Genomic DNA, 27,137 nt, shown 5'->3' with positions numbered 1-27,137 from the left:
AGTTGATAAGAAATACTCGTATAGCATTAGGAGAGAGAATTATGAGCCCACAAAAATTTTTACAAAGGAAAAATAAGTGAATAATGCAACATCAAACTGCAAGTATAATGGCAAAATCTAATAAATTCAATGGTAACATCAGATAAACTGCCTGCTTCGATTAATTACTATCAAAAACAGCACAAAACGTACAAGAACGTATGCTTTCGCAGGGGCTTCAGCTCTTATCGTTTGCACCACAGCAACGAGCCAGGAGAAGGGTCTGCATTGTTAGCGAAATCGATCAACTCTTCCAGCTGCTTTGAGAGTTATTAAAGTATTCTGAACTGTAGTCTTGACTTCCGAAGGCCATCCTCTGAAACATCTTGATCTGGGCTGATTGTTCCCTTGAATTGAAAATCCCACTTTGGCCCGGTTTCATGCCGTTGTTCAAATCTGCCAGCTCCTCCATTGAATCAAGAGCTCTCACTACCTGCAGAGTTATGACGAAGAAGCACAAAGCAAAAGCCACGTTCAGTGTGCGAAAAGGTGAAGTGCATATAGTCTGATAGCTCTTGAGAAAAACTCACCTGGCTCATCTTCGGCCTTTTGGAAGCTAAATGGCGCACACAGGCTGCAGCTGCTTCGATCATTCTGAACATTTCACTTGGAACAAAGTTGTCCCCTAACTTAGCATCAACCAGATCTCCAAATTCTTCTTTGTCTAGTGCTTCAGTCATCAATGGCCGAGCCTGTATGAAGAGCAGTGTTTCAAGATTTGAACTGCCTTGATAGATACAAAAGGTTTTTTGATTCATCACAAAGACTGAGAGAACGTATCGCTAAGTTTTGGCTAGATCACCCAACTTAAGAGAGCACCAGCCCCCTTTTTTATAATGCTAAGGGAAAAGCAAGATAAAATTCAAAAAATAGGAAGGACCATAGTATCGAACCAAAGCATAAAGAAACAGCTAATTCTCTGCATTGTCTTATTTATACATTCAGAGAGTACAGTAGCAATATCAAAGTCTCTTCTTGATTTAATTTTAAATCCATTAGATTTATTCTGCCTCGTAATAAAAGCTGATGGCCAAAAACACATGCTGAGGCTGAAAGAAAACTCAATGAAAAACAATGACCAAGGTTTGGATCTTACCCATTCAACCAGGCTTTCATCACCCAGTGGTTGAGATGCGTCCACCGGCTTACGACCCGTAATGAGCTCCAAAAGCACAACACCAAATGAAAACACATCAGACTTCTCAGTGAGTTTGCCTGTTGATGCATACTCAGGAGCCAAGTATCTGCAAGTCATCCAAATAATCTGATAAATGATGGATGTACAATGCATGATAATTCTAATTCGTTTCTGTGTACAAACTAGTTCGTTGACCAATAGGAGACTGGATCGGTATATTTTTATCTTGATGTGTAGAGAAAACATAATCTCTTAATTGCAGCTTTGAGAATAGTTGTGACCTACCCGAAGGTTCCCATCACACGGGTTGACACATGTGTATGTAATTCCAGTTCCATTGCTAGCTTTGCAAGCCCAAAGTCCGCAACCTGCCCATGAGTGGGTAACGAACATAATATTAATGGAGTAGATTGCTTTTGCTAGATAAACTACAATATCTCAGAAGATTGCAACCAAGATTTACAGCTCATTAAAAATGGCAACTAAGAAATGTTGGATAGGATAGGAAGAACGAGCATACCAGGGCTACAAAGTTGTTATCCAAGAGAATGTTTGTTGACTTAATATCTCTGTGAATTATACGGGGTTGGCCTGAAAAAAAAAGGCGAAAACTTTCAGATAATTTTGTCACAATAGTCTCAAGGGGAAAATTACATGACAAGAACTGAATACATGGAATAGACAACAATCAACTGCTCTGGTCAGAAACAGTCAAATATACACTACTAAATTGTTATTCTCTGCTGAATCATTCTCAGTACTGCATCAGAGAACCTTTGTTGTCCTTATATCTATAGTAATGCATAGTCACATTTTGGGTTTTGATATAACTCGAGGAAAACAAAAGTGATATCAATGAAATTGGATTTATGATTTACTATCTACTTATCTAGAATATTTTTTAAGATGTCAATACAGATCTAAGCAAAAAGATTAAGATGAAAAAGTGACTAAATTAGAGCTTACAGTCTTCATGAAGATATGCCAGTCCACGTGCTGCACCAGTTGCAGCTTTAACTCGACTAGCCCAATCCATTACAGTGCCATGACCTGCCCATGTTATAGGTCAAATGACTGAACTCCAGTTCACAAATTGAAATTACATTAACAAGGCAGCAACTTAAATCTAGCCTTACAATGCAGATGGTGGTGCAGGGTGTTGTTCGGCACATAATCATACACAAGCAACCTTTGCTGTTCAGAGATGCAGTAACCAACTAGTGATACTAAATGTCTATGGTGTATTCGGCTAATGATTTCAACTTCCGCTCTGAATTCGCGCTCTCCTTGTCCACCACCATCCTTTAACTGTTTAACAGCAACTACCCTTCCATCCACCAAAGTTCCTTTATAAACACACCCAAAACCACCTTCCCCCAGAATATTATCTTCTGAAAATCCATTTGTAGCTTCAGATAAGTCTTGATATGTGAACCATGACCTTGAAGTGTTTAAACCGCCATCGGGAGAGTAATAATTGTTTGCTGAAACACTTCCAGCCAATTGAGATGAATACTGAGATTTGAGAAATGACGAATCTGATAAATAGAAGAAAGTGAGAGTACATCAACAGTCATTATTAAAAAAATAATCACAATTCATCATTGCAAATAATTGGCAGATTCTGAAAATGCCAAATTTATCATTTTTAGTTGCCTAGAGAAGAAGAAAGATGAAAAGGAAAACATGGTCAGCCCACACTGACCTTGATTTGTAACATAAATATTAATTTTTCATCAACGGGTAAAATACTGTTAACAATGATGAGCTGATAATTAATGAACTAAGCTGCCTTGATATTAAAAGATGAAAAAGGAAAAAGCAGATTCATGTCTAAAGAAGTCCTAACATCTTGCCATGTTAAATATTTTCCTGGCAAGTGAGTAGATATATAATTTGCATCAACATAGATGGAGAAAACATAGTTATATCTCACAAAACAAAAGAACCAAAAAGATAATGATGTCTGAGAGAAGCTTCAACAATTCAGCAAATTACAGATGCCCAAACTCATGACCTATATACCATGTAACCAGAATGAAAAACATAGCTTATTACCTGAATTTTGGGAGGATGCAAACGGCGATGGCATGACATAGTTGAGTCTAAATTCATCCTTTCTTCTCTTTCTTTTATTGGTATACCATACGGCCAGAACCACAAGAGAGAGCGCCATAAATCCCACGAGAATGCCTAGTCCTGCTGCACCTCCAGCTCTAAGACCACCACCACCGGCATTCCTTGGTGTTACATCTGCAGTTATGTTTGGACTATTTTGAGTTGATCCTGCCGTTGGTTTCTCTGTAGGGATTGATGGAAGTGGCGAGGCTGGGTGGGTTCCATTGTTAGATGTATTGTGTGGTGGAGCAGAAGGAGATATAGCAGGTGAAAAGGTTGATGAATGGGTGGGAGGAGGAGATGCAGTGGCATCTGGCGGAGGACTGCTGGTTGGGGAGATAGGTGGGGAACCGGTTGGAGGAGGTGGAGGAGAATGCTTTGGGGAATGTGCCACCGGTGAGGGTGGAGGACTAGCAGTAGGAGGTGCAGCCTCTGCAGGTGGAGGGGGAGAAGAGGGTGAAACAGCAGGTGGGGGAGGCGGAGGCGCAACAGGAGGGACTGGGGATTCTTTGGGAGGAGAACTTTCCGATGGTGGTGGTGGTGATGGTGGTGGCGGTGATGGTGGCACTGCCGGTGGGGGAGGCGAATTTTCAGCCGGAGGCGGGGCAGCAGGAGGAGATGGGGGTGGAGACACAGGGGAAGGTGGCGATGGTGGGGGCGAAGGGGGTGGTGCAGAAGGCAATGCAGGTGGTGGTGTTTCTGGAAAAGGGGACTGTGGTGGTGATGGAGGAGGAGAAGAAGAAGGAACTGGTGGTGGAGCAGACTCAGGAGGTGGCGGAGAGGAAGTAGATGAAGGGGGAGGAGCTGAAGCAGGGGGTGGTGTGCTAGTTGTCTGATTAGCATCAGATCCTGAAGGAGGAAGGGATGGCAAAGGAATTGGTATAATTGAAGACATAATTAACAAAAAAAGAGTTCCTTTTTATCACAAGTTCGATCTCAAAATTTCAAGATCGAAACATCACCAGCACATATCATCATATCAACATATCACCATTCAACGGAAATGATCCTTCCTAATTGATTGCCAAAATTCTTCAGAGATACCGATCAGAAATCAGCTCCAGATGACAGAAATCCCAAACAATTCCCAGAAAAATCAACTGCAAACTACGCAATTCAAATATTTGAAGAAATGCCGCAATAAAAACAGTCAACTTCCCAAACACAATTCTTCAAAAATTCAACACTGGTATCAGAGGAGTCAATAATCAACGACTAAATGTAAATCCCGCAAAATCACAACCGAAATGCAGCCAAATGAATGAGCAAGATAGAGAAATCAGATTAATTAGAGCTGAAGGTAACTCTCACTTGTCAAAAACAAGTCGGAATCTTGACATTGCCAAGAGAGAAAAAAAGATCCAGAAAAAATCTGTTTACGTGAGATATGGTAGAGGAGAGAAATGTACAACTAAACGTGGCTGCGACTACGCAACAATCAATCAATGTTGAAGACGATTCCTCGCAGTAAAGAAAAGAAAAGGAGAGAGAAAATATTAAAAAATTGTGAATGCTCATGAGCACTATGAACTGAGCTGTATAGATATTAATTGTGGGATTAGAAAAGAATCAGGTAGAGAATAATGGGACTTAATGTGAAGAATATGAATTTAGTATTGAAGCAGCCAAGTCAAACAGAAGATCATGAACGCCATGTTCACAGCTCCCTCTCTGCCTTCATCAATCATTTGTTTGCATTTTCTTCCCTTCATATTTTATTTTTAAAATATTTCCTCGGTTTTATTAAAATACGGGCATTTTCTATTTTAATCCGTTTTACTCCCTCAAACCATAAAACGCAGCCCCTAACAAATGAAAAATAGTTACTCCCTTCGTTCCCTCATAGTTAATGCAAAATTTTTCAGAACAAAGTTTAAGAAATGAATGTTGAGTGTGTTAAATAAATAGATAAAAAAAATAAGGGAAAGGGAAAAAGTAAAGAGAATAAAGTAGAAAGTGAATAAAGTGGAAAGAATAAAATAAGAGAGCAACGTAAGAAAGAAAAAAAAGTTACTACTCCCTCCATCCCACTACAAGTTAGGATATCTTTTGGACACGAGAATTAAGAAAATGATATATATTAAGTTAAAATAGAGAGAGTAAAATATGAGAGAGGAAAAAGTAAGAGAGATAAATGGAGAATACCGAAAGAAAGAGAAAATAAAATAAGAGAGATGGAATAAAGTATGAGATGGTTGAAGTTTTGCTTTTAGCTAAAAAAGAAAATTGATCGTTTGTGCTGGGACAACTCAAAATGGAAAGTTGATCACTTGTGGTGGGACGGAGAGAGTATATACTATGAAAATGACTTAGTGAACTTCCCAAAATAGAAAAATGACTTAACTATGAGGGAACATATATGTATTTTTCATTCTATTTATTTTCTTTCCCTTTTTTTGTTACAATTTTATTACTTTTTTCCTTTTCTTTCAGTTTACATGAATTACAAATTAAGATGTAAGATGAGTATTTGTGCCTGAATTAATAACCGTCATAGACATTATTCAACTACTTAAATCGTGCAGTTATCATAAATTCATATGAAAATATACAATTTTGCAAATTTTCTTTTATTTAAATTATAAAATAAGCATAAAATTAATTTAAAATTTTAAAAAATGTTTTCATATGAATTTATGATAACGGCACGATTTATGTTTTTTTTCTAGTTTTTCAAATTTTCTTTTATTTAAATTATAAAACAAGCATAAAATTAATTAAAAATTTTACTTAAAATACTATACTATTTTAATCATGATAGAGTAAATTCCTGCTTGAATTTTTTAAATTGATTTAATTTTATTTTTATTTTACTATTTAAATAAATGAAATTTTTTAAAATAAAATATAATTGGCATACTGTAAATACTAAAAGAAATGGGAAGAGTGAATGGAAAATAAGACGGGGGTGTGTAGTGCTCTTAGAGCATCCACAACGGTGGTGGGAGTGAAGGCCGCCGTCCGTGCCAGCGGCGAGGACGAGGACCGCCGCCGCTGCGCTCGCGCCGTGCCAACGAGCAGGCGACGTGGCGGCTTATGATTGGGCAACGGCATAGCCGTTGCCTTTGAATTATTTTTTTTATTTTAAAAATCGTTTTTAAATTATATAAAATGATTATAAAAAAAATTCCAAATCCCAAAAATATGGCCGTTTTTTCCCGTTTTCTGAATTTTTTTTATTTTTTCCCCCCAAAATCATCTATAAATACACACATTCATCATCCATTTATCACATCAATTCATCTCTCATTCATCTCTCATTCTTAATTCTCATACAAACTATCAACGCATTCATCCCTCATTAACCTCAAATGGATTTCACCCATTTTATGGCGCAAGCGGAACGCGAAGAACAAGAATACTACGAACAACATCGAGACAAGGCACACAATGCGCGATACCCGAATCCACAATCAACTATAAGAAGACCTAATCAAACACATGTGGCGAAATTCGGCAACGCGTAGTGGTTTTTTAAATTTTTAGTATTTTAATTATGTAATTTTTAATTTTTTAGGATTTTAATTATGTCGTTTATTTTATTTGTCATTTGTAATATTATTTAGGTTTTTTTAATGAATTTTAGTATTATTGAAATGTTATTGTTTAATTGAATTTTAAATTAATTGTGCTCGTCCTTGCGGAAGAGCACAACTATGGGTGTTGTGCTCTTGCCAGAGAGCAGGCAGAAAAAGTGGGGCCGGGCCCACAACCGTGCCGCTGGCAAGAGCACGGTTGTGGATGCTTTTAGGCTTTTTTATCTACTTGTTTCATATTTTTCCTTTTCATGAGTAATATAGATAGATTTGGAAAAAAAAGGGATTAATTTCGAAATTTGGGATTAAATTCGTCAATCTTTCGAAATATAGGATCGAGACATGTGAATTTTTCATAGTAAGGGATTTTTGTTTAGAGTGAACTATAAAACTAGTACCCAGAAAATGGAATTTGCACATTTTTAGTACCCAATATTTATAAAATCATATTTCCAGTCAAAATATTTTATAAATCCTAAATTTAGTCATGATTTTTACATTTTTAACCTTCATGCTTGGAAGGGTGTATATGTCAATTTACCTTGATTTGATATTGCTATGTACAGACTGACATAATTTTTGCAGATCCTTTTTCTTATTAATTATTCTTACTTTTTTTAAAGTTTACATATTTATATTACTAGGAGTATATAGTTTAGGGGAGTGAGTGAAGGCGGCGCTAGCGTTTGGTGGTGGCAGCGATGTGGCGGTAGGAGAAAGGGGGCTCCGGCGCGGCGGAGGGATCAATGCTGGTGAGCATTTGAGAGATTAATTAAGGTGAATGCTAATCAATTGGGTTAATCAGTAGAGAAGATCAGCTTCAGATGTTACAAGAGATGGAGAAAAAGAAACAATAATAAAAAATAATAGTACTAAAATCGAAAGAAAGAAGAGAAGCCTATTTCTTTCGGTAATACTCCCTCCCCAGCCATTAGCGGTACAAGTTTTAAGAAATGTTAAGAAGGTGGAAAACAATTAGTGGAATATGAGTCTCATTATATTAATTTTAAATGAAATGTGAGTGAAATGAGTTAATGGAAGTTGAGACTCTATTACTCCCTCCGTCCCGCACTACTCGCACCTTTCCTTTTGGGCACAGAGATTAAGGAATGAGTGATAGACAAAGTCAACAATTACGGTTGTAGGTATAAATTGTTACTAAAAATGGAAAGAGTGCAAATAACTTGGGACGTCCAGAAAAGAAATAAGTGCAAGTAGTGCGGGACGGAGGGAGTATCATTTATGTTAAAAGTGAACCGGGACTCCTATTCACAAACGGACTAAAATAGAAAAATGACACTTCCAGCCTTTGAGCTCCCATCACTTTAGCAATATAAACAAAAATGAAAATGAAAAGCTTCTTCTCCCTTTGTCTCTCAATAAAACATCCGCAGGGGAGGGGGTAGGAAGGGTGGCCGACACAGATAGTATCAAATAAGGTAAATTGACATATACACGACATAAAGGGTAGGAAGGTAACAATCGCGACTGAATGTGAGATTATGGAATATTTTGACTGAAAATGAAATTTTATAAATATAGGATACTAAAAATGTGCAAACCCCATTTTTTAGGTACTAATTTCATACTCACACTTTTATTTTTTTCTCATTTTTATCTCTTTTCTCTAATTATTTCTTTCACAATATATATGAACTGACCAATACATCCACATAAAATTTAAAATTGCAATTCTGAAACTCTCTCTTCCACCGTAATTCTGAAATTCCGCCGCATCCACCCTCTGCCGCATCTGCTCAAGGCTGCTAGAGCAAGGTAGGGGTGAGCATTCGGATTTTTGCCCAAACCGAACCAAAACTGAAAAACCGAATTTAGTTCAAAACTCAAACCGAACCGAATCTGAAAAACCGAAAAACCAAAACCGAAAACTGAACATCAAAAACCGAACAAAACCGAAATTTCAAAAAAAACTGAAAACCAAAAAAAAACATGGACTATATATATAATATTTTATTTTATATATACTAATAGAATATATATAATACATATTATATAAAATATATTAAAAGAATATATATTATATAATATATTAAATTAATATAATATATATATAATATTAGATTTAAAATATAGTAATTAGGTTTTTCGTTTTTATTCCTCTAGAACCGAACAGAACCGAACTGAAAAATCAAAATTTTTGTATTTTTAAAACCGAACCGAACTGAAAAAACCGAACCGAATTTTAAAATTTTGGTTTGGTTCTGTTCGGATATTCGGTTTTCGGTTTTTTTCTCACCCCAAGAGCAAGGTCAAGTGCGGGACTCTCAGCCAAAGTATTCTTGCGCTGTTGATTGCATCAAGAAAGTCTTCAGACAAGATGGTGTAACAGGGTTCTATCGCTCCTACGAACAACTCCATTTGCTGTGATTACAATTATCGGTTACGAGATGATACATAGATTTTTGCTGTAACTATCTCCTGATTATGGGCAGGAATCGACAAATCCAGGAGAAAACATCTTTAGACCAATCTGTTTTCTAATTATAGAACTCATACCATTCCTTGGGATACTAAAGATCATGATCTCACTACTAAGCATTAGCTAACCCATTTTCTTGTCAATAAAAAGAAACTGCAAGTTTCTCTTGTTGTATGTTTTTTCAAGCTTTCACCATTGTTAGGTTCACTTGCAAGGTTTAGGATCACGGTAGAAGATAAAGTTTTAGAACGGGAGTTTTAAATTTATGTGGATAATTTGTTCAATTCTTAAATATTACGAGGGAAATAATTAGAAAAAAGAAGTGAAAAAAGCAAGAATCCCTTATTATAAAAAAATTCGCAAGCCTTAGATCTCATATTTCTAAAGTTAGCGAATTTAATCCCAAATTTTAAAAGGTCAGCGAAATTAATCTATTTTTCCGATCTTTTAATATTATCTATACCAGGTAATAGTTAATTTTGAAGTTTAAATCAATTATATTATATTTTCATTAACATAGACCAAAAGATTTGTAAGATTCGTAAGATAAGAGTTTTTTAAGAAACCTATTTTGCAGAATTGGATTTGCTCCGGAATTTCAAATAAAGAAAAGAATTTTAAGAAAAAGGAGATGGATATCATACACAATGGTACCATCTGTATACGCAGCTCGGGACCAATGTCACTACTTCAATTAAAAAAAATTTCTACCCAATTCTTGGGCGCTTCACGGGCCTTGCATCAGCGGCGGCCGAAGAACTGAAGATAGATTCCCCGCTAGCTGCGCGGGGAATTGGTGGGGATTCTACCATGAAGTCTACGTCAATCGCCATTTGGAAGGGGGTCCGCCGTATTTGCAGTGGAATCAAGACTTCCGAAGCTTGAGCTTTCGGCCAACTTCAGACCGCAAGCCGCGGCTGCCTGGGAGGCGGCGATGGTGGTGGTAAGAGCCGCGACTGTCGCCGTGGGCACCTGAGGGCCGCACCGCCTCACGCGGCGACCTGGCGGCGGTTTCCAAATAAACATTAACTGCATAGTTGATAGTAATTGCGATCTGGTCTGCAGCGGCGGTGGGTTGGGCGGCGGCAGCGAGTTGAGTGGCGTAATCCGCCGGCTCTTGAAAGCAGTTAAAACTGCTCTGTTCTATTATTAGTTTGGATCCATCTTATTTCTTGTTATTTTAATAGTAATATGGATAAGAAATTAAGATCTCCTTCCAGCACAATGCACGTTTGTTTGAGAAGCTTTATGTGTGCTGAAGATGATCCAGATCTCTTAATAGAATCAATTGTTTGTATTGCACCATCTCGTATTCATGCCATAAATCTTGTGAGTTCAAGTTCTGTTACACAAATAGCCTTTAATCTAAATCAAGCAAAATGCAAATAATGTAGTAGAAGTAAGAAATGCATATGTTTTCAACTTCTTATACATAATGATACAACTTAGTCACATTTATAGGCATTCCTTACTTGTGCTAGAATTCTTAGCTAAGTATATTCTTTACGTTCTATATATCCAGTTTTCTCTATAAAAATCTAGTTATTTTATTAAATAACATTATAGAGAACTCTAAATCTAGATAATTCTTCTAAAAGTATATAAATATTCTAATGCCTAATTCTAGAGAATTCTACTACATCTAAATTTAGATACTCCCTCCGTCCCTTTTTGGGAGTCTCAATTGAGTTCAGCACGGGTTTTAAGAAATGTAAGAGAAAATAGGTGAAAAAAATAGTGGAATGTGAGTCTCATTTTCATATATTAGTTTTATAATAAAATGGAAAATCGAGACTCCTAAAGTGGGACGCGGGAGTAATATTTAGATATTTGTACCATATATTATCTAGATATTTCAACTACAAAAATCAAGTTCATTTCTTTTATTCCAACACCATCTTGATAAATCTTCGTAATTGAGTAGCTTCGTGAAAATATTTTGGAAACTTAATCTTGCGATTTCACGTACTCCATTTGAACCTCCTGAGTTGCAACGCATTCTATGATGTGGTGGAAGCAGGTTCGATGTGCTTGCTTTAGTTGTGTTACGGACTCAATTCCCACATCGGTTGTGAGAATAACTGGTGTGGGGTATATAGACTAAATAGGCTCTTTCTCCTAACAGGCTAGTCTTTTGGGATGTGTTCTGCTGTTTGGTCTGTATCAATTGGTGCTTTCATTGAGAGCCCAGACGGCTCGGAGTGGTGGCGGGCAACGAACTCGCCGTGACCAACGAGTACGTTTGGGGTCGACTCGGAGTGGTGACCCACAGAGTGGTGGCCGGGCAAAGGAATCCGCCGCCACCAACGTGGCCGTGACCAACGAGAACTCGGAGTGGTGGACTGGTAAAGAACTAGCCGTGACCAATGAGGACGTTGACCCCTAAAGGAGGGTCGAATGTTACGGACTCAATTCCCACATCGGTTGTGAGAACAACTGGTGTGAGGTATATAGACTAAATGTGTTCTCTCTCCTAACATGCTAGTCTTTTTGGATGAGTTCTCCTGTTTGGTCTATGTCAAGTTGTGATACTGGATTTTTAGGTAGTGCAATCTCCGACTTGTTATCCATATAATAGTTGTTCGTTCATTCTATGAGCATGCACCAATCTCAAGTCAATCACCTGGAAGTCATTGTTCAGATTGTGAGATACTTCCTTCGTCCCACTCAAGATGTCCACATTCTAGAGTGACACAAGATTTTAGGAAGAGTTATTCGATGGAGTAAGTACAGTGGAAAAAAATACTCTTAGTTGAATATTTTAATGAGGAGAAAGATTTATTTCCAAATATAAAAAGTGGACATCTTAAGTGAGACAAACTAAAAAGGAAAAGTGAATATCGTGAATGGAACGGATGGAGTACTTGAAAGGAACTTTTGGACATGGAGTTATGTTTCAGAAGCATGTGCCTTTGAAAATACATGGCTATATAGATAGGAGGTCCAAAGTATGATATTTCACCTTTGTTGGTGGAAACTTGACGATTTAGGGCATCCACAATCCCGGCCCGGATTCAGGCCTCAAGTCCCCTCCACGTCATCATTCCCCTAAATTTGAGTTTCAGGCCACAACTCCTCTAACACTGCAGGCCCCATCTCAGGCCACAGCTATTAAATTGTATTATTCACAACTTATACCTATTTTACTAGTAAAAATTGAAAACGTTGAACAATTATAACACGAGAAATTCATTTTTAATTCAAAAATAATTAATTATAAACTAACAAAAATTAAAAATTAGAACATAAAAAATGCAAAAAAAATTAAAAATTAGAAAATCATGTGGGGAGCTCCGTCGCCCCTTGTTAGGTTTAGTATACTGAAAAGCATGTTTCGAGCGAGTTTAAGCATGTTTCGAGCGAGTTCGCGCGAATAGAATCTTGCTTGTATACGGAAAAACTCAACAATCCACTTTTAACCCGATTCAGTATTATTTGAGCAGTTTGCACGAATAGAATCAGTATATTATTACATTGTGTTTGCTTGTGCGTTTATAAGATGTTTTATAAACATATAAATGCATAAGAAGTAAAAAAAGCCTAAGTCTTTTGCTTAGTAGACTGGTTGTGGACCGCATCCAATTTAAGGTAACTACAGTCGGTTCTATGCAATGCTTTGGCTACCTATCGCGAAAGGTTGCAATGTTAGTCCGATTATTTCTAAGCCTTATTGAAATAAAATGACGTTGGTGTGGTATATCTCTGAATGGATCTAACAGCAAGACGTGTCTTTATGCTATCTACTGAAAGACTAGGTCTTGATAAATATCTATTTCTTAATCAATGTACGTTAGCATTGAGCATACGATATTGAGTATCTACTACTTTGACTTACCAAAGGTGCAAGTTTTTCGTCACCCAACGATCCAGATATATTGGGTAGTGGTGATCATTATCTAGCGGTGCTAGGATTGCTATTATGTTGAATCGTGCGTGAGGTGAGTCTCGTTTGATAATGTCCTCAAGAGGAGCTTGAACAAGGTTTTATTATTCGGAAACTGATCAGTTGGAATTTAATTATTCCATGAATAATAAATAAGTGTTTTTGCTAAGTCCACTCTTGGAATTAATAAGATGATAATTAATTAATTCCATAGCTGACTTTAATTAATTAATGGATATTTATATCTTAAGCGCGGGAAATAAATAATAAACAAAATGGAAACCCGGATTACTTGTAATTTCGGATTTGGATGGGGAGTTCAATATTACTTTTGTAGTGGCTGCTCGTAATATTCCAATATAAGCTTGTACTCCCTCCGTCCCGGACTACTCGCACAATTCCTTTTCGGCACGGAGATTAAGGAATGAGTGTATAGCAAAGTCAACAATTGCGCTGTAGGTGATAATTTTTACTAAAAATGGAAAGAGTGCAAATAACTTGGGACGCCCATAAAGGAAATAAGTGCAAGTAGTCCGGGACGGAGGGAGTATTAAATTGTGGGTTCAATTTAATTAGTATAAAGCTAATTGGGGAGTCCATATCCAAAACCTTCCATAGATCCCTGACTGAGCCCAATATGAACTATTATAAACAGGAGAATAAAGGAGACAGAAGATTAATTGATTTCATAATGAAATTTTCGTCCCTCTCTATTTTTTAGAGGAGCTCGAAAATTCTCTCTCTCCTCCTCCGTGAGAAATTTGTGTCTTCTTTATTCAAGTCCTAGTATTTTGATAAGATCAGCCCACCCTGATGTCGAGATACAGTTCGGGACACCAGTCAGAAGATCCGTGGTCTAGTATTGAAGATCATCTTGGAGAAGACGCGAGCAATCGACGATTCTTTGGAAAATCAAATCGGTAACTCTAAACCGTAGAATTCATGTTTTAGGATTTATATTCTTTAAGCATGAATTATTTGCGTTCTAGCATGCAATTCTGTGTTAACATGTGAATTGATTAGTCTCATAATCTGTCAAATAGATCCTACGTCTAATTTATTTATTTTGTACAAGTCATCCGTTGTGCAAGGGGCTCCAAAACCCCAACACCCCTCTCCCTCCATCTTCTTCCTCTCCCCATCCCTCTTCTGCCTCTTCCAAATGCAAAAAAATTAGAAGTTGGGACAACGGGTCACGGCCCGCTTCACCTCCAACGCTGGACCGGGACTCGCCAACGCCGGGCCGGACATGCTTACGCTGGATGGACCGGACCCCGGTGCGGCCCCGGGACGTGACTGCGTCACCGGGACCGTCCCAGGCCGGAAAATGTTGACGTTTAACGTGGGGGCACGGGCCGAGACCCAAGTGCGGTCCGGCCCGCAGCGTTGTGGATGACCTTAATGACTTAACAAAGCAAGAATTAAATGCGAACGTTGGGTTCAAAGAAGTGAAAATGATTTGACAAAGGTATTTTAGAGGAAGCTATTAGGCGAGATATGATTTCCACCCTCACAAACTGTGTCAGATCTATTGTGACAAGAATGAGACTATTAGTATTTCTTATAATCTACTTCAACATAATCGGCAATTGAGATCTATATTTCATTAAAAAAAATAAAAAAACAGTAAAATTACCCTATGTTATTTTAAAAAGAGTAAAGGCTAAAATTGATCCTGAACATATGTCCATTTTACGATTTTGGTCCTAAACTTTATCTTTTGAATTTTTGCATCCTGAACATTTCAAATCGGATCACAACTGGTCATGGACTAATTGTTCTGTTAAAAACTAACGGTCAACGGGTTTAATCTCGATTTTGATCAAATTAGACGGTTAATTATGATTTTTCACTCCCTAATTATTTCCTTAATTATTTTAATAAATATTCATTTAAAAATGAAGGCTTTATTCTTGTCTAACATGGCAAGGCTACATAGGTAGGAGGCGGCGAGTTTGGCGGATTCCGGCGAGTCGATGAGAGAAGTGAGGTGGAAAATGGTGTCCTTTTGAGCTAAAGATTGCTTCAAGTTGGGATTAAGCAAGAGGTTGAAGAGCACCGAGAGCGCCAGAGTTTGGACATTTTGAGGCGAGGCGGCGGATTTCGAGAGGTCGATAAGTGAAGCGACTGCGCCATCGATCTGAGCCACCAGGTTCCGATTTTGAGGGCTGATGTTGGTGATGGTGGCCAGGGTTTGCAGCGCCTGGCACCGGTCCTCGTCGTCGGCGCCGGAAGATTGAGCTTCTCTCATGCAATCCACGATGGTTTCGCGAACTCGGCTTGCCATCGCTAAATTTGATTAATTTGCTAATGGATCTTGATTCATGGTTTTGTTATGATTAATTAGTGTAATGAGATGACAAGAGTTTCGATTTGGTCATAATTATTAAAATAATTAAATAAATAATTAGGGAGTAAAAAATCATATTAATAGTCTAATTTGGTCAAAATCGGGATTAAACCAGTTGACCGTTAGTTTTTAACGGAACAGTTAGTTCAGGACCAATTGTGATCCGATTTGAAATGTTCAAAATGCAAAAATTCAAAAGATAAAGTTTTTGACCAAAATCGTAAAATGAGCATATGTTCAGAACCAATTTTAACATTTACTCTTTTAAAAACTAAACGACCGATATTTAGACAATAGTAATAAACTCCAATAGCTTTGAAAAAATTCTTGACAAACTACCGTACCTTGTCATGTAATCCTTTTGGAGTATGCACATTTTGGCTCTAGAATTATTAGAGCATCTCTAAAGAGAGAGGTAAGTGGAGAAATAAAGTCAATATAACTATCATATTTTACCTTTTTCTTCTATATAAAATCATTCTCCAGAGAGAGACTTATTTGAAAAGGTATTATACATTTTTCAATTTTAAAGAGGTATTTTACCCTTCATCAATGAAGAGATAAAATCTTATAAATATCATATTCACATTCTTTTCATTAAAAATCATTCTTCAAGGAAGATGGTATTTGAGAAAGTATTACACATTATATTTTTTAATGTATTTTGAACTATTATTTTATTTTTTAAAAATAATTTACCTTTCTATATACATTTTTCCTTTTGAAATGTTACATTTTAGAAGGGTATATTTTATTTTTTAAAAAGATAAATAGATGATATACCTCTTTCATTTACCTTTCCATATAGAAAATGTTCTTAAATCTTGTTCTCTTGAGCACTTAAACTAATGTACCCTCATCTTTTTACTATCGAGCCTAGGGTGCTTAAATGGTTTTCCGGTTCTCGGTTAACCGGAACCGGCCGGTTAATTGGGAAACCGGTTCCAACTTTTTAAATAAAATCGGTTCCGGCTCGGAACCGGAACCGACCGGTTCCTAACCGGAGACCGGATTATAATTCAATTTTATTTTTTATAATTTAATATACTAATAAATCTAATTTAATTGAATTAATTTTGAATTAAAGTAAAATAATTTGAAACACATTGAGTGATTTTTAGATTTAAATAGGGTTAGATTTGCGAGCTTTGTTTCTGAAGTATTTAAAATGTTTAAACCGTGATACTTTGAATCTACAATTATTTCCCCAATCTATTTTTGATGAACTAACTACAATGAGTAGGAAATCATAAGTTTGTTTTTAATTTCCAAAAAACTTATACAAATACAATATCATTTCATATGATAGAAATTTAACTTTATAACAAATTTATGTAACAATTCATTTAACATACGATTTTAACATGTGAATAATTTATTAACTGTTCCGTTATAATCCAAAAAGTCACAACAAGATCAATTAGTATTAGAAATTCCATTGAATATTTGTTTAGCCAAAAAAGGGAAAATGGAATTCAATTTTAAAACTTATTTTTTAAAAAATGGCTAAAGTTTTGAACTCCTATTTTTTTATTAAAAAATTGTTAACATAAACTAGTCCGACCGACGTACTACACTTGGCATCACTCTTATCCATATATGAATATTATTGTATTGTTGGTTTGTATTTTTTTTGTATTTATTTGAATTTTTAGGTAATATTTGTTATATTTCTAGATGTTGGATTATTATTTTTTATGTATTGAACTATTTAAAATTATAAATAAATTCGGATTAAAATTACACACCGGTTCCGATTCGAAACCAAGAACCGGTCGGTTCCGGTTCCGGTTCCGGTTCCGGTTCTAGGATTTATGAAAATTTAAAACCGGCTAATCAGTCAACCGATCCGGTTAGAACCGGAACCGGCCGAATAAGCAGTCCTAATCGAGCCCTCAAAATTCAATTTTGTTCAACAATTTACCACACGTAGGAAGAAAATTGTGAGCATGCATGAATACAAACGCGTTTTTAAATATGCTCAAAATGAACATTTTCATGGTAAACACAAGCCCATTATAACAATAGGCTATAACTATAAAGACAATAGGCTATAACATCCTATTCCTTAAATAAAGACACCATTCTCATTCAACAACAGTTACAAACATCCAATGCAGAAGGGATGAATCAAGCCAAAGACACCATTTTTTCAAACATGAATGTTTGATCCTCAACATCGATTATACACTCTCAATGACTATAATGTCGAAACCAACACAATCTGTCACACTCCTCTGGCTGCTGGTCCCTGCTATGAATCCACCACAGCAGATTGGTGAGCGAATTCCCATCATCATACCCCTTCAAGCTCCTAACATTTGCCACAGCGCCTCCCTTGTCATACATCGCTTGCAACGCATACACAAACCCCTTCCACCCCTCTCCCACCCCCTCCCTCGCCAACGCTGGCATAGTCCACTCCACGAGCTTCCTCACGAAACCAGCATCGGAGAAAAGTGCCTCACTAATGGGGAGCAAAGGCAGCAGCTGAATCCCCAGCCTACACTCCTTCCACTCAGCAGGAGCAAACCAAAGCCCACTATCCCTTTTACTAGCCCACAACACTCCAACAACTCTATTATCTCTAGCAAACTCAGCTGGATACAAATTCTTCCCATCCTCCTTCACATGCCACCATGTTTCTGCAGCAAGAATCTCCAAAGCTGATATAGTCGCACCAATCCAAACAAGGTGGCTGTCCCCATAGGCCAGCCCCATCAGAGCTGCAGAGTAGTATGCATTCACAGCCTCACTCGTGCTCTCTTGATTGCGCCCGTCTGCAAACTCTGTCAGCCCTCCTGCCCAAGAATGCAGCTTCCACAGGTCGAAGCATCTCAACCGTGTGTAGTTTGAGTTCTCCCGCCTGCTCAGGTTCATGTAATCCGCCATCAACGCGTAAGCCTGCGCCCTGTACTTCCTCCCCCAAGCAGAGTCAATCTTGGCCAACACAGAAATCCCATACACAAAGTATCCAAGATGGTAATGGTGATCATTGTACACTCCAAAACCAAAATCAGCACCCGAATCCAACGACCCTTGTTTTGTCACAATGCCTCCCCATTTCGCATCATAGAGGAATCCATTAGGCTCGAAGGCCCCCTCTAGCCACGGCTCAATCGTCTGCTTCAAAAACTGCTTGATTGCCGGTATCACATCAGTGTAGCACACTTCTTCAGCTATCAGTGCTAGCCTAGCCGCTCTAGCAACTAATTTAGCGTAAAAGTAAGACGAGGGCGTCGTCACTGCACGAGCATCCAATGCCTGCACATTGTTGATAAGAGCTTCGACGATTTCAGAGTAAGAGCTCTCCTCAACTCCCTTGATCGAATGCCAAGTTACGGATACAGGATCGGTTTTCAAACTCCAAGAATCTCCAACTACACCAACGAGCTCCCCATCGATGCTATCGTACTTGAAATCTTCTAGCACAGAAACAGAGCAATCGGTATCCGAGAGAAGCCTGAGATGGAGAGGATGCGCTAGCATCAATAAATCCCCCCAACCTCTCTTCTCCCATCTGTAATCCAAAGAGAAGGGCTTTGTGAACACGGCATCGCCCCTCACGGCGTAGCAGGAGCTGAATTGATCCAGAGTCGACTCAAATTTGGGGGAATCTACCGGCAATGCCGCAATCCGAATCACGCCGGAGAACACAGTAGAAGTGATCGTGTTGATGTCGTGGCTCAGATTAATCGGCGACGAGGCGTAGAGCAGCCACGTCTGATTGTTATTCAACCTAATTTTGTATCTAGTGCATGAACTGTTGGGAGTGAGCTCGACAACGGCGTGAATGGTGGAAATCGAGAGGGAAATTGGCGTCACCACAGTGCAGGTCAAATACGGACTACCTCGAGCGAGGAAGAATCTCAGATTGTTGGAGAGGAAATCGAGAGTGACGCTGAGATCGGAGAAAGAGGAGATCACATGAGTCGAGTTAGGGTTTGGGTTGTTGAGCGTGGAAATGGTTAAATCGGCAATGAATACTTGGTAGATGAAGGCGGGATTTTTGAATAGAGAGGGGTAGCAGATTGTGAGAGAGGATTGCGACGATTTGATGAGGTAGGGATGGATGTATTCAGGCTGATCGCCATTTTTGAGGGTGAAGTTCTGGAAGAAGGAATTGGTGGGGAGGGGGGCGGCGAGGAGGTGAGGGGCGAAGAATGGAGAGGGGTCGGGGAGGACGGAGGAGTGGGTTTTGGGGAAGATGAAGGGGCGGGAAGCGGCGGGTGAGGGCGGAGGCGGCGACATGGGCGGCGGCGAAGGGGAGGGAGGAGGCGGTGGCGGCTTTTTCTTGTTGAAAGGCTTCGTAATAACGGTTTTGACTCTTCGTTTGATCTTCTTCATCATTTGATTGATGGGTTATTTATATGATTTAAGGGAAGTTGAGGGGCTGGATTGTCAGTCGAGCTAAGTTTCAGGAAATTGCGGTTTAGTTACGTCAGAGTGCGGATGGGTCCTACCTGCGAACGCGGCGTTGAATGAGAACAAGCCACATCTCATGTCATAATTAATTACAACGACTAATTAATTACAACGAAAATGAATATGTATTCCCTTTAGGTTATAAACAACCAAATTTTATACTGCGAAAATAAGGTTATATTAATAATTTGATGTATTAAAATAATAAGGTTATACAAAGAAAAGAATTATTTTCCTTTAACCTCATTTTTTATTTTTTTATTCGAATTTCCTTTTTATTATTTTTAAAATTTAAATTAAAGTATGCACTAATTATATTTATGGTTCTAAAAAAGTAAAAAAATTATATACTGACCACAATATTATGCACTTTCCATGTACTATATATGCATCAATATATTTTAATTAAATGCCTAAATAAATCTATTTTTTCAAATAAACTAGTTTTTGGTTGTACAAAATTTGGTCACATAGATTTGTTGTTCCCTTAATCAACATTACTTGTCTCATAAGTATTGTTAAAAAAATTAATTTCATTTTTATATACAATATATTTTAATAAAAATATGAATTACTCAAAATTTTGAATTATTTATATAGTACCAAGAGTAAAATGACTGACATTTCAAAATGAGAGTATTTAAAGGCTTCTAACGAAAAGAGTATTTCAATATTTTCTGCTTTAAATAGTTTTATATTTTTCAGTATCGTTGTAAGATTATTAATTGGGAATGATTAAATTTTCTTTTTTAAGAAGGATTATTTCAAATTTATGATTTTTTGCTTCGTTTTTCAATTCTATTTTTATGATAAATGTTAATAATGACTTACTCTTTCTCTCTATACTATGAGGACTTTTTTTTCAAGCCAAAAGTGAAGGTAACGACAAATATACCCAAGTTCACCCGACATACAAGATAACACTTATTATAGACATTTTATGTCCGTGTAATTTTGTTTGATTATAGTTTGTGACTTGAATTTTAATGACTTCAACGTCAATTATTGTTGATGATAAAACTTTACCAAATTGTTAATTATCTTCCGTTTTAATTCATGTTGGTTTTGACTCCATTCTTTCTATATCCTAATTCTGGTGATGGAGTACTTTTTATTCCATAATTTTTTTTGCACTGGATCTAATTAAATAAGTTTGCAAACTAAGATCTTTCAAAAAATAAACAGACTAAGAACGATGATCAATTCCGAATTCATTACTAGTAATATAAGTATCATATTTAATCCAGAAAAAATTACAACAGTTGATTATTAACTTCTCTTTCTATATCATATTTAGTCAAATAAATATATTGGTAATTTGAAAAGTAGTACTCAAAATTCAATACGGTAATTACATATCTATAACTTTTACGTTGGTAATACTCGTTAATTAGTTACGAACACGAGGTCAATATAAGAATCTGAACACCGATTTTTCCTCATGAAATTCAAATATTTGGCTTATGAAACAAATAGGATGACGAAACTTACATAAATAAGTAGAATGCCTCCTTGCTGAAGTTGTGGCACAAAGATGGCATTACTCTCCAAAACCAAACTTAGTGAAGAAGATGAAAAATAATTTGAGTTGTGAAGCAAAGAAATGGTATGATAGAAAAATGAGGTGTTTGTAACGTATGAGGATACTAGGTTTGTCTCCAAGTTAAGTATACATTGGGTAGATTGGTATCTAAATTACTTGCAACCTAAGCATGTAAAAGAGTTAAAGATGGTCTTACTCATTTTTTTGCTAGGATTTATTTCTACTCATTCTTATTTTTTATTTCTTCATTGGTATAGTTTTGGTTCGGTTTATTTCCTCCTCATCGGTATAATATCTAAACAATAGTGTTTGTATATTTTCTGCATATGATAAAAAGTAATATCACAATATGTCTCAGAACAAATTAAATACTTAGTCACAAGTAGATTTTATTAAAATATAGAGCTTACTTATTTTTTATTTAAATGATCTGTAGTTCAAGGCAATCATTAGCCCATTGGATTTTGGGTTATCATTTATTTGTGAGCATGATTTTGAAGTATTATATTAGGAGGTCTACAAATTACCAAATTTGATTATTTGCAAAAGCCATTACATTTATTAATGCTAACACTTTATACTTCTAAGTTGTACAGAGTGCATAAAATGGAAAATTATTTATAGGAACTTTCCCTAGTACTAAAGAAAAGTGAGATGAATAAGTTAGTGGATTATAGGTCTCACTTATATATATTAGTTTTATAATAAAGAGATATTGACATCTAATATCACGAAACTTTAAAAAAAAATTAGGTTTTTCCCACGAATTTTAAATTTGGCAAATAATATCACGAACTTTACCCCGGGTTTGTTTTTTTCCCACGAATGAAAAAATTCATGTTATTTTAATAGATCGAAGAACAATTTTGGAGGGTGTGCTTCAAGAAAAACTATCTTCAAATATTGAAAAACTTGAAGTTCTCGAAATTGTTGTCGAGAAATTATGAAAAAAAATCCGTATCATAATATTATTTATGGGATTTTTTTCATTCATGGGAAAAAACGAACCCGAAGTAAAGTTCGTGATATTATTTGTCAATTTTAAAGTTCGTGGGAAAACCCAATTTTTTGAAAGTTTCATGATATTAGATGTCAATATCCCTATAATAAAATATAAGTAGAATTGGTTGGTGGAATGTGGGGTCTACTTACCATTTATGGTAAAAGTGAAATGTGACTCTTATTGTGGGACAGACCGAAATGGTAGAATATGACACTTATTGTGGGACGGACCGAAATGGTAGAATGTGATACTTACTACGGGACGGAGGTAGTATATACGAGGATCAGTAACGACACGCCTCATGTAAATCAACTATTGTACCCCGCAATAAACCATGGCTGATAATTCATGAGATGCACATAAATAATTTTTTCAAACATTTTCCCCCAATTTCACTATCCAAACACAAGTTTCTAAAATACATTTCCTTTTCCAAAAACAGAAAATCTTTAAAAAAAATTATCACTAAATCAATCCTTAGTAGCCTCAAGTTTAATCAAATGTTGCAACATTTGGGCCCAACTATCAATGGGCCCAGGCAAACACCAATGCACACAGTCATTATACAAAGTGACATTCTCATTGGGCCAATGCCCATATCTACTCGGGTGCCCATCCGGCCTCAGCAGCGTCGCCAGCGTCGTATCCAACAACCGCCATTTCTTCCTCCCTTCCTTCTCCACAGCCCTAAATTCCTCCAATCCGATCATATACATATCCAAATTCACCCCTTCCAACACCGCCTCCTCGCTCCGGAACGGCCGCCGTCGCACACAATCGCCTCCCTCGTTCCACAGCCCGCCCTCGAAGTGCGACGGCGCGTACGTGCGCAGGAACGCCGCGCCGCCGAATCTCCGCCTGCCGTTCACGGCCCTGAACGCCGTCCGGAAGGCGCGGCGGTAGGCGTAGTTTGTGTGGAGATCGGTCATGTTCGGGATCTGGCAGTAGTGGCAGCCGACGACGCGGCCGTCCTCGTAGTAGACGGCGGGGCGGTTGAACCAGTGGTCGGCGTTGAGGATGAGGTAGTCGACCGAGTCGATGTGACTCGTCCACGACTCGTCGAACTCGTCGAGGTAGAGGTTGAAGAGACCCGTGTGGGTCGGGCCATCCGAGTCGCGCTCTTCGGATCTTAATAAAAATGGACTCCGGAAATATTCGAGGGTAAAATTGTAATTTGAGTACTTCCACCGTTTAAACTGCTCGTCTGTTTCTGGGGAGTCGTCGATTGGGTATTCAACCTTAAAATTGATTAAATTGTTAATAAAAATAACCCATATGAATTTAATATGGTTTTGGAGAATCGGATTAATATTTGGCACACATTAGTCATTATTAGGAGTGCATGCACTCAAAAATAGATCTTGAATAGTTTAATTTTTCCTAAATAAAAAAGAACAACTGATGCAAAGGGAATATGGCTTGATTATTCATACAATTGATAATTCAGTTATAATAATAGTAGTAGGAACAATTTGGTCACATGCGTAGGCACATGCACGAGATTTGAATCTATAATAGAAATATGGAGTATTTTTTTATGAATATTTCAAATAGAATACATACGTTAAAGATAGCAAGCTTATAGAATTCAAATAGAGGGGTTGGTGTAAAAATAATTCGATTCATTACAAATGTGTATATACAGGAGATGTAAATATATCCAACATGGGGCAGTTCTAGTGAGAACTTTTTTAAAATGTGAGTTTACAAATGTGTATATACAGGAGATGTAAATATATCCAACATGGGGCAGTTCTAGTGAGAACTTTTTTAAAATGTGAGTTTTAAGAATTAAAAGTTACTATATCAATTCGTTGATACGTTAATACAGATGGCAATAAAAAACTGATGATATCAACTGATATTGATGTACATGCAAATAGATACTATAATTCTGTGTTTTAACTTAAAAATTATGAAATGAACTACTCCATTTCATATAGCAATGTATAAAATGAATTCAATTCAATAAAATGTGGCTAGAAATAGAGCTTATTGGGAAATACTACAAATGATCCGTGTCAACATTAGATTCCCTTTCCTTTGTCATCTTCTCCCTAGTTCTTTTATAAATAAATGTATGATAACATAGTGATAGAAACAGCCGATTTTTTTAGTAATTCATTTCATTGTCATTGCATGATTACAATAAACATGTGACATTAGAGATTACTTACGAAAGACTCATGTATAGCTAGAAAGGCAGTTCAAATAATAGCACTCAAATGAAGTGAAGCAAGTACCGACATTAAGAGGAATTAATCAAGTGGTTTGGCACTGAATTAATTGCTAATAGATTCAATTAATAGAAATATTATAGAAGGGCCTATTTCATTGACTAGTTTACAACATTATACAGTTGCATTATCTAATGAATAAGCAGAAAATGTCAAAAACTAATCAAACAAATCCAGGCTGTACAATTTTTCATTAATCAATAATTCACCTTTGTGGTGGTTCCCAAGATTTGAAGGGAAGTATCAATTTTTCATAATAAAAGGGGGAAAAGACAATCAATAATCATACAATTTATAAAAAGATAATAATTCATTTTCGATAATAATATATCGACTAGACTTTGCTTTAGATGGAATCATGGAAGACAAGAACAAGCTCACCATGCATGGCTCACTTTATATCTCAATTTTATCTGGCCAAGAAAACCCCATGTTTTATTTTATCTCCTTATCTCACTAAAAATACCACACTTTCATACATATCCACTTCAATAATTCAAATTTCCTTTCCACCAAAAATTACAAAGACACAATTTTATGGTCAAAATAAGATTTCATATAAAATTCTACCTCAGTTTTCGTAAACCTCGAAAAAATAATTGAATCTGCCCCCTCCATGTCTGAAAAATTATTTTAATAAACAATCATGTAATGCACTTAACTTAGCGTGAACTATACTACTACTAATCCCACATCAATAAACCCAAACATCAATGCTAAATAATCGTCCACGAAATAATATCTCATTCTACTATTTCATAATATCCACAATTAAAAGTCGTATAAAATTAAATCGATCTCGCAATTTTGAAAATCGCGTCAAGTCAAAGTAGAACTTTAAATCGTACTGACCTTGGACAAAAGGCATATGATGGATTGCATTTGATTCCTTCCGACAGAATCTCCAACGAAGGCCATGGTCTGGTTCCGCACCATACGAAGGAATTGACCGGGGTTGAAAGCGGGCAAATCGCAGCCGTCGGGCTTCCACTTCCACTTGAGAAAGTCGGAATCGGGCCGGGCGTATTTCATGCAGTTTTGGTGCTCGTGGATGGCCCAGCACGTATGGTTTGTGTAATACGGGGCGTCCGGATCCGGGACCCATTCGCCCGAGAAGATATCGCATGTGCTCTCTTCAATCTCACTCATATTCGAACGATCAACTGATGTTGCATTGTATGTGTTTTGCAAAACAGGGTAGTTGATGATGCGGATGAGGCTGATGAGGATTAGAGCGAAAGATAGAAGTATGGCTATGTTGATTATGGTTTTATTTACAGGTAGCTCCATGGATTTGGAACTAAGCTGTGAGAGAGTGTGGAGGTTGTGTTTGAGTGTGTGTGATTTTATTATATAGTGGCTGATGAATCCGCGAATTTTTGGTGGTAGTAAATGCAGGAAAGTAGAGATCACAACACAGAGATTTACGTGGTTCGATTTACTGAGGTAAATCTACGTCCACGGGAAGAAAAGAGAGCAGAGTTGTATTGCTTGATCTGTTTTCTACAGCTTACAAATACAAGCTTGCTATATGATATTTTCTCTCTAGAGTTGGTGGATCCTCTATCGGATCTAAGTTCCGTTTATATATAGAACTGAGATCGTGGCTTGCATCACCACCCTAAGTCGTGGAGGTCACGGAGGTCATGAGATCCTGCATGGCCACTAATTAGGCGGTGGCTTACATCATCAGTAATTATGTCGTGGATGTCGTGGAGGTCATGAGAGCCTGCATGGGTCCACCACTAGATAGATCGTGTCTCCCAGTTCGGTATTGCCGAGCAGCTTTTGCCGATGCTGAGAGTAGAGCTTGATGCCGACCTGAGGGCAGAGCTTGATTGGTTGGCTTTTACCGAGCTGTAGGCTGAGGCCGAACTCTTTGGTTGTGCCGAACTGAACTCTTAGCCGAACTCTTTGGTCATGCCGAACTAATACTCTTTCTCGGGCTTTGTGCTGGCTTGTTTAGTACGTACTCCATCACTACCCCCCCCGAAGAGCGAAGTGAATCACTTCGGCATCCTGGATAATGGTACGGGGTAAGTTGATGTTTGTCCTCGGTCTTATGAAGTGAACTCTTCTTTGACCAGACTTGGTCCTTGGTTTTGATGAAATAAACATCTTTGACCGGACTCGTCTTTGGCCTGATGAAATAAACATCTTTGACCGGACTCGTCTTTGGTCTGATGAAATAAACATCTTTGACCGGACTAAGCTTGTGTCCTAATTTGGCGAGTTTTATCGCTCGGATCGGACTTTCCGTTGTCCTAATTTGGGGATCGGACTTTCCCTTGTCCTAATTCGGCGAGTTTTATCGCGTGGATCGGACTTTCCCTTGTCCTAATTCAGGCAAGTTTTATCGCGAGAATCGGACTTTTGTTGCAGTTCGTTTCAGACGAAGTGCTTGATTTTTAAGCCGAATTGTGGT

The 27,137-nt window shown here is 37.4% G+C and overlaps 3 protein-coding genes across 3 annotated transcripts; all 3 read right to left on the bottom strand.

Moving 5' to 3' along the window:
• Positions 1-2: 2 nt before the first annotated feature.
• Positions 3-4,992, bottom strand: LOC121768586 (proline-rich receptor-like protein kinase PERK8). The gene is made up of 8 exons (XM_042165117.1): positions 3,236-4,992; positions 2,314-2,715; positions 2,144-2,227; positions 1,698-1,768; positions 1,463-1,545; positions 1,136-1,283; positions 570-731; positions 3-472 (listed from the first exon to the last, which is right to left on the bottom strand). The coding sequence occupies exons 1-8, from the start codon at positions 4,188-4,190 to the stop codon at positions 284-286; spliced, it is 2,094 nt and encodes a 697-aa protein (XP_042021051.1). The 5' UTR covers positions 4,191-4,992; the 3' UTR covers positions 3-283.
• A 12,468-nt stretch (positions 4,993-17,460) lies between these two features.
• LOC121768417 (probable endo-1,3(4)-beta-glucanase ARB_01444) lies at positions 17,461-21,508 on the bottom strand. Its single transcript, XM_042164921.1, has 2 exons — positions 21,421-21,508; positions 17,461-19,967 (listed from the first exon to the last, which is right to left on the bottom strand). The coding sequence occupies exon 2, from the start codon at positions 19,852-19,854 to the stop codon at positions 17,698-17,700; it is 2,157 nt and encodes a 718-aa protein (XP_042020855.1). The 5' UTR covers positions 19,855-19,967; positions 21,421-21,508; the 3' UTR covers positions 17,461-17,697.
• Positions 21,509-22,829: 1,321 nt separating this feature from the next.
• Positions 22,830-26,028, bottom strand: LOC121768418 (protein trichome birefringence-like 19). Its single transcript, XM_042164922.1, has 2 exons — positions 25,565-26,028; positions 22,830-23,713 (listed from the first exon to the last, which is right to left on the bottom strand). Exons 1-2 carry the CDS (start codon positions 26,000-26,002, stop codon positions 22,946-22,948), a joined length of 1,206 nt encoding a protein of 401 aa, XP_042020856.1. The 5' UTR covers positions 26,003-26,028; the 3' UTR covers positions 22,830-22,945.
• Positions 26,029-27,137: the final 1,109 nt, after the last annotated feature.

This window comes from Salvia splendens, chromosome 15 (genome assembly GCF_004379255.2).
Source record: "Salvia splendens isolate huo1 chromosome 15, SspV2, whole genome shotgun sequence".
Lineage (NCBI taxonomy): Eukaryota > Viridiplantae > Streptophyta > Magnoliopsida > Lamiales > Lamiaceae > Salvia > Salvia splendens.
Note: the sequence above shows the minus strand (reverse complement) of the source record. Positions and strands in the feature narration are given on the sequence as shown.